General features: G+C 39.4%; 1 protein-coding gene across 1 annotated transcript; it reads right to left on the reverse strand.

Moving 5' to 3' along the window:
• Window positions 1-4,463: 4,463 nt before the first annotated feature.
• LOC131781058 (uncharacterized) lies at window positions 4,464-10,237 on the reverse strand. Its single transcript, XM_059097700.2, has 4 exons — window positions 10,148-10,237; window positions 9,477-9,839; window positions 5,156-5,518; window positions 4,464-4,844 (listed from the first exon to the last, which is right to left on the reverse strand). Exons 1-4 carry the CDS (start codon window positions 10,235-10,237, stop codon window positions 4,479-4,481), a joined length of 1,182 nt encoding a protein of 393 aa, XP_058953683.1. The 3' UTR covers window positions 4,464-4,478.
• Window positions 10,238-15,058: the final 4,821 nt, after the last annotated feature.

Below are 15,058 nucleotides of genomic sequence, written 5' to 3' on the forward strand. Positions count from 1 at the left end.
TAACTTAGGGAGTTTTTGCCTGCGCGCCTTTTGCTGCCACTTCAATCTCCAACTTCTGTTCCGCTACGCGCAACTCAGTTTGAAACTCCTCCTCCCAGAATGCCTTCTCTTATTGTTGTCTTTCTCGTGTCACGCGCTCCTCCCACCCCCGGTGAGCCTTCCATTCTTCCTCTCGATTTCGTCCTTCTTTTGTCTTTGTTTCGCCGAAAGCACTTCGGAAATTCTGTCCCTTTCCTGTATAAAACGAGCGAAGATGTTCTTCTTGTCCTTCTTCCATTACCGAACTTCTCGAGGCGAAACTCCAGAGTCCAACTTAATGCCTTCCAACTGTGGAACAAGACCGTAATTTTATCGCCGATCTGCTTCCCTGGTTTTACGGCAATTTCCATCTCCAAATAGTCGTTACTTTCAATTAGCTCGTCAACTGGCTCCGTGTAGTATTCCAGCTTTGTGATCTTTTTGTCAATGTTTCTCTGTGAACGCTCCATAGCATCTGCTACTTGTTCTCCCTCTTCCATGATCGCTAAATATTGTTTTCCACCGCTACGGCCGCGCGGTCAGTTCAAATCTTCTAAATTCCTACGTTGTTGTCTCCACAATAACCCTGATCCTGGTCACGGCACCACAAATTTACCGAGCTTATGGGGTGCACTCTTCTCTCAGTCGTCAAATAGTTGTTTTATTGTTTATCGTCGACATTCACCATCGCGTCTCTTATTTCACTTTTAACCTAAACGTGAATGCGTTAGTGTCCTATCACGCAACTTCCGTTTAGTTAATAGTTATGATGCAAAAATGTCTCAAAAGAGGTCAATAGACGGTTATCTCCCTGCTATTTCTTGGAAAAATTTTCCGCTACTATCTACCACAGGCAGACAATACATAGGGGAATCCTTGATATCGTACTCATCATGAAACAACAGTACTATAAAGTATGTTGTTCATTTGTGAGATTCTTGTAATAGTGCTTGGCCATGGGTAAGTGTTCTGATAACAATTTTTTAATCTTTAAAGGTCAGTTGGCCAGCATGCCTACTATTGCCTATGGAAGAAAAAAGTGTGTCCTTGAGGGTAAGTAGTCGGAGAGAATCAAAGAGAGTGTTAGATTAGACTTTGATCTAAATGATTTAGAGTCGGAGTGGTAAAAGAGAAGAGCGAAATTAATTTTGTGTAAGGGTGATTGTAATAGATAGATAAAAGGGGAGATCAGAAGAACATGTCGAGAGTCCTTGTTGCATTTCGCTAAGCGTGGCGCACTCAACAGATTTACGCCTTGCATGGCCTATGACGCTCTTCACTTTGTAGTTTTCTATAATCGTCAGGAGACTCTCCACTGAGCTTGTGTTTCCCCATGGGTGTGTTCATAAAAACCAGACCTCAACTGTTGAAGAGAAAGAGCTCGCATTGTCCGCATGATCCGCACTATGGTTTTGTCTTTCACTCGATGACGATGTTGAAAATGAGGATGATGAAGATGATGATCATAACGACGCTGATGATAAATTCAGTTTGCAAATGATATAAATAGAGATAGATGGATAGAGTTTTGTACCGCTTTCTTGGAAACAATCCAATACAGCCGAATAACTTTTGAATTAAAACAATAAGAAAAATCAATGTGGTACAATATATTCAATACGACGCAAAAAACTCACCTTGGAATAAAGCAACGAGCTCTAAGTATCCGAAGCGTTTGTGCTCCAGGTATTGTTCCAGGTTGTGAACAAGTGAAAATGACCTTGTGTCGCCAAGATTACCCAGCAACATCTTGCGCGCCTATTGAGAAAATGAACTGGTTCCAGATTGCGCGCCTACTTTGATCAAATCGAGATTTTTCCCCCAATACACCGAATTCATACTTGCAGTCCTAAACGCAGGAAATTCTATATAATACCTCCTCGGCAGTTTCGGCTTAGGGAAGAAAAACATCCTATACATACCCGCGGCGTCTCTATGAAAACAGAATATCAGAGACCTCAACTGGCAGACTCACTCTCATAATACTAACTGCATTGACGCTTACGAAAAGAGAGAACATATCTATTGAAGCAGTACCTAGTGGTTTCTTCCCGTAAACGTGATGCTATTGATGTGATTTATTTTGAGAATTTTAATGACTTATACTATGAGTTTGCTTTATCTATTACTTCTGGCTTTTTCTCCAGTCGGTTAATGGTTTATTCATCTCATTACTCAAGAAAAGTGGATTTTAGAAGAACGGTCTTTGTCAAATGGCCCTCCGACTCCTTGCACGGAATTCTTTATTAAAAAATAGTGTTTCATAATGAACTTCAAAGCTAATTCTTAAGTTTTCAGACATGTTGCATGAACGAAATCCACCTGTACTAATTAAAACGAAGAGCGCTTTTTCTAGCTAGAATTATTTGAATGATCAACTTTGCACCACTTTCATCGCAGGAACGCATATAAAACCATTAATTCGAGTGAAATGCAAATTCCCCGAGCGATCGCATTCGTGTGAATGAGTACACGCATTTGCGTGTATTGAATGGCAAAGAACGAATTAGAATACACCCATTTGGGCACACGTGGCTTATTCGCAAGTACATACAGTGATATCCGTGATGATTCCCCTGATGAGGTTGTCCGTAAAATTCAAGGACAATATCCTGGTGTGGGCATAACAATGCTTAAAGGTCTCAAGGTCAAGGTCTCACTTTGCAAAGAGAAAGGAGTAGGCAGTCTTTACTCAGACTAGATCCTACTGCGGCTCTTCAAAGATGGCTTAAGTCGACCCGCCTTTTTTTATTCTGTTCGAGGTTTTTCACGTACATAATAGGGACTTTAAGCAAAGCACGACGGCGACGGCAACGAAGACGTGAGAAAACAAAAGAGTTCATGAGTAGAACAATAGCTCAGCACGAGCGTTTTAAAACTGTGTACATTTCCTAGCCGTCCTCTGCAAAATAACAACGTGAAATCATCAAAATTTGTGTGATCCGCGAAAGGAAACCCCGACGGCAAATCCTTTAAGTTTCTGTTTGGGACTCAACGCCGCTCTCATACGTTATGCTGAGTTTAACTCGCGGCGCCGTAAGAAATGGTGAACACATCCTGTCATTCGAGAAATTCCGACTATAAATATATAGTCATTTTTAAATCGACGACTTCCTGGGCGTTGCCGTCCTAACTGCTAAAGGTCCCTAATGTACGTAGGGAACCTCGAAATAGATAATTCGCTAAAATGAGTTCCCTTCAACGTAGAAAGCGGTCATATAACAAGCAACGTACTATGGAAGTAAGCTGAAGTATTTTTTGTGAGAATTTGACGTATTTTTTAATTCCTTAGAGCGATCGTAAATATTCCCATAGAAACTCTTATAATTTCGCCATGACTGCTATTTCGTAAGATGATCATCTCAAAGCTAGAACTTGGGCTACCTGTGGTTAAACCTGATTAATTGAAAGTTTTAGCAGACTATTTGTGTGTTTCGAGCACATGGTTAAATGTTCTAATTGGATTTCAAAAGGCTTATATAAATGTTTGAATCACAAGTTGAAAGTTTACAATTAATATTGCAAGGTATAAGTTAATGTTTGTATGCTTGAATAGAAATTGATCAATTGAACTTTGGCGGTGTTGGAGAGCCATAGCTCTTTTAAAGGTTTCTTTAAAAGTAGCGCACGTGGGAAGATTTTTCCGAAAGGGACCCTATTTCGTTGACAGTAATCTTTAGATAAAGGACACAATTCAATAATATATGCGAACCTAATTGCAACTGAGATAGTGAGTGGCTTCCCTCACATAAAAACATATGGATATAATTTCATGTTAATTTTCCCTTAAAAACCCATGCAGAAATAAGTTGTCGAGGTTAAATCACAACAAACTAAAAGTGACAATCATTTTAAAACCCCAAAGAGAAGAGCTTTATTGTTATTATATTCCTAGATAAAAGGTTGAATACTGTTACAGTGTTGAAGCTGCGCTTGACGACAAGATCAGATGCAATTATGACCAAAGAATGACCTGGAAATCCCTACGTTAGTCTCGTTAAAGGATAAACACTTTGAAAACAGGGAGGGGAGTTGTTTATTGCCAAATAAGTAAAAAAAAAAGCTCTTCAAAAAAAGCCCAACACCGAGACATCTCGTAGCAAGGAACACATATAACAAATACTACAAAGTAGCATCACTTACTTTTACCTTTTAGGCAGTTCAATACACAATACACTAAGGAACGGGGTCGTTCAGCCCGGCTGAATGAGCGGGAGCTTTTCATAGATAATTTGATACCTATCTCATCATCTCATCATGTACCGAGGCTTCTCACCCAACCCATAAAGATCCCAACACCACAACCTGTATATAAAAGTTAAAATATCGGGAGGAAACTGACTGACTTAAAAACGTACCCTCAAACAAGACACCAAAATGGAATTAAAAGTCACTTGTGAAAAAACCACTCAAACACCAGTTAGCTCAGTCAGATCCTCCTTCTTCCACTCTGAGGAAACCTAATTGTATTTTGGCATGATACGCTTTCCGTGCGCATCACGGGCAAAGATTGGGCAGGTATCTAGAGGGAATGGCCAGGGTCCTGCTTTCTTTTCAGCTTCCTTGGAGATCTCATGAACCCTCTTCATCAACTTCTCGAATGCGGCTCGAACCTTAGGAGTAGCTGTCTTATCTCGCATTTCGGCCAGTTTGCCTACGTACTCACCCATGGTTGTCAGATTCTTGAATGGACATCCCTCTTTGAAACTAGGGCAGTTTCCGGTGATTCCTTTCATTTCATCAATAAGAGCTTTATATGGGCACACACCTTTGCCAAAAACTGGGCAGTTCTTGACGATCTCTTCAACAGTCAAAGAATATGGATACTGCAGGTTCAAGTGAAAATAAAGTTCAACTAGAAAAGAGAATATTCACCAGGAACCAGTACACAACAGCTCAAATAAATCAGCCGTGAGCTAATCACATTTTTCTTTACTTCAGGTAATAGATTCTGTAGAATGATTTATGTTTCGAGCTTTGCTTTAAAAGTGGGAAAAACTCTAGACAGTGACAATTGTGTGGCATTGCTTTAAAAACTAAGGAATGGAAAGAAATACCCGCACCTTTGCTACACGCTAGAAAGCTCTTTATCGATGGTTTCCACTTAACAATTTCATTCTGAAACGAAATTACTTACCACAGTGTATGCAGGTTTCAAAATCTCCTTTCCTGCATTGTCTTTTGCAAAGGGACAGCCACCCTTGAAGAAGCTTGGAGGGGAGACAGTTCCGTGCTCTACGTGTTTTTCCTTACTAAGAAAGACGACGTCCTTCAAAAACTCGATCCATTGAGCTTCGCCTTTGGACTGGTCACGCATCTGACCCATCATGTCTTGAAGCTCACCCACGGTCTTGCATTGTTTGAAAGGGCAGCCATTGTTGAAAAGAGGACATTTGGCACAGATGCCTTTTTTCTCTTGGGCAAGCTTGGCATATGGGCAGCCACCACCGAAAAATGCTGGGCAGTGCTTTGATATATAATTTATGGTGACGTCTGAAGTCTGAAAGGTTGAAAGAAAACGGAAAATTTATTAGGGCTTAACGAGGCGATTCCTAATTTATGATGGCCGGAATTAAAAACATTTACTATTTGCCGCTACACATATAGCAGGTCACAGCTGTTAGACTCTCAAAATCGTGCTTAAAAAGCGACCGAGAACTGTGTTTGTGGCCAGAAAGAGAGAGTTTTGAGGTTGTGCACATCTCTTTAGGTACTTCTAATTTATTTCTTGAGTCCTCAACGATGTTATTATTTCTGTGGTGTCTCACATTTAAGTCACTGCATAGGTAAACAAGGTTCTATTTCGTCAACCTCACATATGAACCATGCACCTCACAGCCTCAAGGTGTTCTTTTTGTATCTTCCAAATTCGCTCAAATATATTCATCTCCACAAAGCTGACTAGGTTGACATCTTTTGAATGTAGAGTACAAACTCTTGCTTTGACTTTTCGATCAGCTTCTACTACAGCTAAAATTTTAACGCAGAGTGTGTTGCTCAAATACTACTTTAATCGCTGAAAATAGAAAGTTTTGATATATTGAAGTTCACAAGGCAACCAAGTGGACAAGGCAACCAAGTGGACAATCAGACATGCTACTCTGGTATAAAGATTTAATAAATGCAACCGAGAAGTTAGAAGTCTCAGACCCAACGTTTCGACACTCTTGTTAAGTGCCTTCATCAGGGATGATCTAATCGCTGCAACAAGAGGTCATTTTATATGCTTACTTTTTACCTGCCCTTTTTTCTGACGAGGTGTTAATAGGCGTCAGGTAGGAAGCCACCATCATCGATTTAAAGAAGCGTGGGCGGAGCTGATATGCCAGGCTTCCAAACAAAGGTGCTGATGGTAACGTCGATTAGTGATGATAATTTTAGACTTATTTCACTCTATTGCATGGTTAGTTAGGCATGTGTGCTCCTACAAAGCTGAATTTTCTTTTTCGCAAAAGAGGACCGCTTTTTGATGCTTTTTCAAACGTGTACCAAACCGAAGTTTGGTCTGTCCGATATACTCGTGATCACAGTCATTGCTCGGAATAGGATAAATAGCGTCAGTTCGTTGTTCTTTCGTAACAGGATTCTTTACCTTAGCAAAAATATGCCCTAAAGTCTGAAAAGGTTTTTGAGCAACTTTGACATTGTGGCTATTTAAAATTATTCCTTATAAGAAGTAACTAGCGACTGGTTTGGCTGTTATTCCTTATTTTCAAGGTGTTACGGAACACATCGAGAGAATTTTGAATAGCCACAACATTTAAGTGCTTTTGACACGGAAAATTTCTTTTCACGTAAACATTTTGCTTATTGTGTGCACAAACCAATTCCGATAGAAGAAAAATGTCAAAACACTTAAAAATCGGTTTTTAGGGCCCTAAAGTGCTCGTACTTTGTCTTAGAAGGGTCCCGTGGACTGGTAACGAATGAGTGAGTGATGACGTAGAAAACAGTGAAAACTCTCAGTTGACACTAAGAAATCTGTCACATTTCTTGTAATTTTGTATCAGTCAGCGTTGAAATACTCTTGAAATAATGTCCGATAGTGATATCTACCTACCCTCAGCAAGCTCTACTAAGAGTTGTGATACATCGCACTCAAGTAGTAAAGAGGAAATAGAAGTTAAAGGTACGGTTCAGCCCTGCGAAAAAGAGAGGCGCGTGCATCAAACGAAGATTTCGACGAAGAGTGACGAAGATGGTTTCTCGTCCGCGGTGTTCAGGTTAAGATTAGAACAAAAAAAACTCCCCTTACTAAATGTTTAGTTTGATGCGTTCGTATGTTGTTTCCTAAGGCGAAATCTATGTTCAGAATGGGTCACTGTGTTCGGTTCTGTTGCCATAATATTTTATTCCTTCGCATTAAGTGCCGCGAAAGTTCCCCCAGGTCAGTGATCTCGAGTTTCGTTACTGTAGAGTAATTCTCTTCGCAAACCAAAAGCTAAATTTTCACGAAAGAATCAGCTGTATCACGAGGCACGGTGATTTTTTCGCCGAGAAGTCATCTGGCAGTTTCACTGCAAGTTGCTCCTTTCCTCGGAGAATGCAAAGGCAGAGGCTATCGTCGTCGACCCGGTCAAACGGAAAACGAGTGAGTTTATAGTCATCTGTTTCAAGTTAATCTCAATTAGGGATTTTAATAGAGAAAAACTTTCTTAGTTTAAGTGCAGCATTGCCATATGACCCATTTCGCTCAATGGCAAATAACTGACATCAGTGTTGTAAACGATTATTTCGTACACATCGACTTTCACACGGCGTTTGGATTCGCTACCATGTAATTCAATAAAATAGTTTTCTTTTAAAATTTACCTCGTTACAGTGCTGTTATTACCGGTATATGTGTATTATTCTTGAAGCTAACATCATTTGGCGCTCCAGCCACGCAGTACGTTCGTCTTTTTTTCTAGATTTCTCTTTTCTCCATCATATTTGCCGACGTGTCTTCACAGTTTTCTACGTCACAGCTATGTAACATGATCGCGCTTTGGCCGCGCGCTTATTGGGGACACTTTTTGGCCGCCAAATCGTACTTTCAATGCGCAAAAAAATGGTCAAGGATAACTCGCTAGGCACTAAGGTCGGTTATTTCTAATTTCAAATACAGCTATCAACCAGAAAATGCGAAATAAAATTTCGTGCCATAGGTACTTTAAAGTTGCTCAAAAACCTTTTCAGACTTAAGTTTTATGAGCGATGGATTATATGACAATGATTCCTTTTGCGGATGACCGAGCAAGACGAAAGACGAAACTGGCGGGACATCAAGATATTGTTTATTGTTATAAAGAATTTCGTCTTGCCGGTTAGAAAGTGTTGGCTTTCAACGTTCTATGGCTACAATTTGAACGACTTTATCATCTACCTAACCAGGGGCATATCTTCTGTTTGTTTGCTTTAATGACTTAATAGCGGACATGTTGAATTGAATTAACGTAAAATGGACTAAGAAACTTCTCGATTATCAATGGGTTCATAAAAAGCCTGTGCCTTTGTCTTCTAGCTAATTCCCCTGTATTCTGGAAAGTCAAAGGTATGCAAAGGAAAGTTCGAAAGCGCGACATTTCAATATACTGTTTCTTGAAGCCTTGCGAGAGAACGGAACAGGTTCTCATCGTTTAGGTTTTCCTCATTTTAAACTCTATCAGTTGACATAAAACGACTGTTGGTAAGCCTGGCAGCAACGGTCTTACTTGGTCAGTTCCACACGACAATTCGAAAATAAAATTTGATTCATTCATGAGAAAACATTACTTTCATGAACTTCGCTTTTTTTTTCGCTTTTGTTAGTCGTTCAAAGAGCTCATTCTCTATGTAATTGCTGCTTTTTTCTATCCTACAAAAACCATGTAATGGACGGCATTATAAAAGACAGTAATTAGGGAGTGTCACACAGATTGAACATCAAATGCTATAGCATTTGCTCCTTAATAAAAATTTGAGACAATATTAAATCGAACCCCTTAGTCAACCTCACGACTGATTCACTTACTAGCTTAGTTGAAGCCATGAAGAGCTCTAAAATTTCTTGCAGAAAGACTTTCTTGCAAAAAGACTTCAAAGACTCGTAAGCTTTAGTAGTTCACACTGTTACTGACTAGCTCAACTGACTATGCTGGGGTTTCGTGTATCAATTTAAAAGTAAAATCGAGGCAAATAACAATGGATGATTGACGGATCAAAACAGGTTGTTTTCGATCAAACAGGTTTTTCTATACAGGGTGCAATGAATCATTCAGTTCAAAAAAAGGTGATACATCGAATCGAAACTCGATGATTCATGTTTCGAGATTTGCTCTGAAAGTGGGAAAAACACTACACAGTGACAATTGTTCGGCAATGGTTTAAAAGAAAGGAAACGAAAAGAAATTGCCACACTTTAGATATTCGTTAGAAATTAAAGCTTTTTACCGACGGTTTCCATTTAATATTTTTATCATGAAACCGAAATAACTTACCACAGCGTATGCAGGTTTCAAAATCTCCTTTCCTGCAGTGTCTTTGACAAAGGGGCAGCCACCCTTGAAGAAGCTTGGAGGGGCGTCAGTTCCGTACCCTACTTGTTTTTCCTTACTAAGAGAGACGACGTCCTTCAAAAATTCAATCCATTGAGCTTCACCTTTGGACTGGTCACGCATCAAACCCATTATGTCTTGAAGCTCACCCACGGTCTTGCATTGTTTGAAAGGGCAGCCATTGTTGAAAGGAGGACATTTGCCACAGACGCCTTCTTTTTCTTGGGCAAGCTTGGCATATGGGCAGCCACCATCGAAAAATTCTGGGCAGTGCTTCGATATGTAATCTACGGTGACGTCTGAAGTCTGAAAGGTTGAAAGAAAAACGGAAAACTAAGGCTTAACGAGGCGATCCCTTATATATGATGGCTGGAATCTAAAACATTTATCATTTACCGCCGTACATTTAGCAGGTCATAGCGATTAGGGCAATATAGTTGTGAGGTTAGCGAGAAAACGATTGACCCAAAGCACTTACAAAATCATGCTTACAAAGCGACCGAGAACTGTGCGTGGCCAGAAAGAGAGAGTTTTGAGGTTGTGCACATCTCTTTAGGTACTTCTGATTTATTTCCTGAGTCCTCAACGATTTCATTATTTCTGTGGTGACTCACATAGGCAAACGATGCTCTATTTTGAACCATGCACCTCACAGCCTCAAGGTGTTCTTTTTGTATCTTCCAAATTCGCTCAAGTACATTCATTTCCACATGGCTGATAGGGTTGACATCTTGTGATTGTAGAGTACAGATTTTGCTTTGACTTTTAGATCAGCTTCCACTACAGCTAAAATTTTAACGCGGAGTGTGTAGCTCAAATACTAATTTAATCGCTCGAAATAGAAAGTTCTGATATATTAAAGTTCACGAGGTAATCAAGTGGACAATCACACATGCTTTGATGCTACTCTGGGTTGAAGTTTAATGAATGTAACCGAGAAGTTAAAATTCATAGACCCAACGTTTCGACACCCCTGTCATGCAAGTGCCTTCATCAGGGGTGATCTAATCTCTGCAACAAGAGGTCCTTTTTATTTGTTCACTAATTAGTGAATAGGCGTCAGGTAGTAAGCCGCCATCATCAAAATTAAAAGATGCGTAGGCGGAGTTGAGATGCCAGGCTTCCGAACAAAGGCGCTGGTGTTGATGTCGAGAATGTTAAAATTCTAAAAGATAGGTGTAAAATGAAAATTTTAGACCTATCCCAGCTAGTTGTATGGTCAGTTAGGCATATGTGCTCCGGCAAAGCTGAATTTTCTTTTTTGCAAAAGAAGACCGCCTTTTGATGCTTTTTCAAACGTGTACGAAACTGACGTTTGGTCTGTCCGATAGACTGGTGATCACAGTCATTGCACGAAATAGAATAAATAGTGTCGGTTCGTTGTTCTTTCGTGACAGGATCCTTAGGTTTGGCAAAAATATGCCCTCAAGTCTGAAAAGGTTTTTGAGCAACTTTAACGCTGTGGCTATTTAAAATTCCCCTAATGAGAAGGAGCCAGCGACTGGTTTTGCTGTTATTCCTTACTTTCTAGGTGTTAGGGAACCCATTGAGAAGTTTGAATAGCCACAACCGTTAAAGTGCCCATGACACGGAAATTTTTTTTCACGCAAATATTTAGCTTATCATAGGCTGGTTTGTACATAAGTCGTATGTACAAACCAATTCCTATAGAATAAAAATTTCAAAACACTGAAAACTCGGTTCTTTTGGGCTCTAAAGTGCTCGTACTTTGTCTTAAAAGTATCCCGTGGACTAATAACGAATTAGCGGGTGATGACGTAGAAAACTGTGAAAACTTTTAGAGACACTTACAATTTTGCCACATCTCTTGTAATTTTGTATCAGTCAGCATTGAAATACTCTTGAAATAATTTCCGATAGCGTTATCTACCTACCCTAAGCAAGCTCTACCGAGAGTTGTGTTACATCGTCCGCGGTGTTCAGGTCAAGCCTGAATGTCAAGTTTGTTGCGTTTGTGTTTTGTTTTTTTATGACGAAATCTATGTTAAGAATTGGTGGCTGTGTTCGTTTCAGTTGCCATAACATTTTATTCCTTGTGTCGACGATCGAAACGCGTCCATTTTGGCCATACAGCTACAAGTCTGAAACACTGTAGAGTCGTATGATTCGTTCGAAATAATTCTCAATGCGGACATGGCTCTGCCCCTCCCTATTGGTTATCAAATGAAACAATAGAAATTCTTCATCTCCACAATTTCTTGCTTCTTGTGGTATTGAATCATCGGCAAGTTCCTCTATGAACGAAACAACAGCTGCTCTATACGCGACGGCCATCTTGTTTTTGTTTTTAAATTTAGCGCGCGATTCCGTTGACGCACTCTTCAACTTCGCGCCTGCTGTCACGGTGACTGTTCATCGGATCAGCTGCGTTCCTTTGATGCAACTGTGTGATTTTGGATCACAAATACTAATCTGGATCCTCCCAAAGGAACGCACCCTCCAATCGTTTTAGCCGCACGCCTAATGGGACACTTTTTGGCCGTCAAATCGTACTTTCAATGCGCAAAAAAATGGTTAAGGATAACTCGCTAAGCGCTAAGGTCGGTTATTTCAAGTTTTGAATACAGCTATCAAACAGACAATGCTAAATAAAAATTCGTGTCGCAGGCACTTTGAAGTTTTTCGAAAACCTTTTCAGAAAAAACCTTTTATTTAGGGCTTAAGAGCGACAGATTACATAAAAATTATTCCTTTTGCGGATGACTGAGCAAGACGAAAGACGAAACTGGCGACGCATCAAGATTTCGTTTATTGTTATAAAGATAACGTCTTGCCAGATAGAAACTAGGGGCTTGCAACGTTCTATGGCTACAATTTTAACGACTTTATCATCTTCCTAACCTGTCGCATATTTTCTGTTTGTTTAGTTCTATGGTTTAATGGCGGACATTTTGAGTTGAATTAAATTAACATGTACTAGGAAACCACTTGATTATCAATGGGTTCCTACTAAGCCTGTGCCTTTGTCTGCTAGTCCCCGTGTTTAAGTGCCGTGTTTAAGTGTTCTTGATAGTCAAAGGTATGCAAAGGAAAGTTCTTATTAAATTTTTTAAGGTTGTTTGGGCCGAGATACCACTGAAACTGGTTGCAAAGACCAACCATGGCGTAGGTAGCTTTGATTTTAAGAGACGAAAACAAAAAGTGAATTGTCAAGCCATTACGATACTACTAACTAGATTTCTACATCGAATACAAGCAAGAAGAAGCACGACATTTCAACCTACTGCTTCCTGAAGCTTGCGGGAGAACGGAACAGGTTCTCATCGAAAAAACTACATTGCAATCTAGGTTTTTTTCATTTTACACTCCATCAGTTAAGATAAAAATAGATTGTTTGTAAGCTTGGCTACAACGGTCTAACTTGGTTTTCCATACGACAACTCGAAAATAAAATTTGATTCATTAACGGGGAGAAAATATTGCTTTCGTGAACTTAGCTCTTTTTTTGCTTTTGTAAGTCGTCCAAAAGGCTCATTCTCGATATGATTGCTGCTTTTTTTCTACCCAGACAAAAACAGTGCAATGGACGACAATAATAATAAAATCATCATTCGTCAATCTCTGTTAGGATACAAATTAGCACTTGTAATATCTCCTTAGGATAAAAGAGTTTTAAAAGTGCAATATTCTTATTAGAAAAGACAGTATTTAGGGAGCGTCACACAGATGAACAGTAAATGCGATAGCTTTTGCACCTCAACAAAAATTTGAGACAGTATTTAATCGAACCCCCCGGTCAACCTCGGGACTGAGTCACTTACTAGCTTAGTTGAAGCCATGTAGAGCACTAAAATTTCTTGCAGGAAGACCTTCTTGCAAAAAGACTTCAAAGACTCGTAAGCTTCAGTAGCCCACACTGTTGCTGACCAGCTTAACTGTCTATGCTGGGGTTGCGTGTATCAATTCAAAAGTAAAATCGTAACAATGGATGATTGACGCATCAGAACAGGTTGTTCTCTTTCAAACAGGTTTTTCTATACAAGGCGCAATGCATCATTCAGTTCAAAAAACGATACATCGAGTCGAACCTCAATGATCCGGACCTCGATTATTTGGATTTCTCGATTAGCCGGACTTTTCTTTGGTGTCAATTTGGCATGAACTTTTATTAGACATGATTAAGATCCGTAGCCATATTCTTTTCAAAACTACAGCGTTGAAAAGTGAAGTAAAGGCGTTTGCGAGGTTTTCACAAAGTAAAAGCAGCGTTCACACGCGTCGTAACTAATAAAGAACATTCGAATAAGATCTGATTGTTTAAAGTTGCTTATTTCACGCTCTATTGGCTTGTTCGGTGTGATATGCAAGATAAACAAGCCACACAGCGTCACGAATGTTTATTCACGATCTTCATGTCCTAAAAGCGTATGCGATCCGTTCCTACTATAAAAGATAAGCAGTCTATAAATTTGCGATCAGAGAAAGAAGAAAAAGGAACCAATTTGTCAGCTGAATATGGGGTTAGTACGGAGCAGATATCTGATATTCGCAAGAACAAAAAAGGGATCTTCTTAAACTTATCAATAATTCATAAGTTTGACAGCCAATTAAAAAACTGGCTAAATTCATCACTTACAAGAGTTTTGATATCGCTTGAAAACACATGAAAACCACGTGTGTTTGATCACATATCAAAACCACATCTGGTTTTTATCTGTCTTCTCACTGAAAATCAATATTCATGGTCAGACAGAAACAAATTGAACACAAAAACAATACTTCAGTTTAATTAATCATTATTATTAATCGGCTTCTTGTTAATTTTTTTTTTGGTTAACAAAAATGTTTACATCACAATTCGTGAACGAAGAAGCATTCAAAAATGAAAAACCTGTCATCTGTCACAATTTAATTCTTCTTCCTTTTTTTCTGTCTCCGTTTCTGCTCCTAAATAAAGCTAATATCATGAGAAACTTTCTTCTCACATGTTTTCTCAGAAGCAAATAATGCATTACAACTGTGCCCGGTTCTCTCTTTAATTAATTTCTCTTCTACACCACCATTAAAGAGTTAAGAAACACGAGTGACGCGCAAACAATGGGCCGTTTTTCGCTTGCTTCCCGCAGCCTTGCACAAATTCGGCAAAATAGAATTCTAGGTGTTGATCTCTACGGGATTATTCTCAAAAACACCATTCTCGACTCTTGCCTGAAATAGTACACTTCATTCCTTATGAAAAGGGTTTCAGCCAATCTAATCAACAATTGATAAAACCGTATTGAACATCGATCAAGCTAGTGACCTAAGCAACTAAACGATTTAATGTTTTGCTTCCCACAGTTTCTTCTAAATGCCTTTGGATGTCACAGATAATTCTATTAAGGGTCCTTGCTGGATGCACCTTTCCTTCACTATTCGCAACCTCCTAGACAAATTTACCCAGCCAATAGTTTAAAGTGTTGGCATCCATATTTGCCAAATCTCTACTCAACGACTTGACTTTGTACAAATCTCCATAATCTTTAAAAGCGCCACCAGCATCAAGTACAGGAACTTCAACTTTC

This window comes from Pocillopora verrucosa, chromosome 10 (genome assembly GCF_036669915.1).
Source record: "Pocillopora verrucosa isolate sample1 chromosome 10, ASM3666991v2, whole genome shotgun sequence".
NCBI classification, from domain to species: domain Eukaryota; kingdom Metazoa; phylum Cnidaria; class Anthozoa; order Scleractinia; family Pocilloporidae; genus Pocillopora; species Pocillopora verrucosa.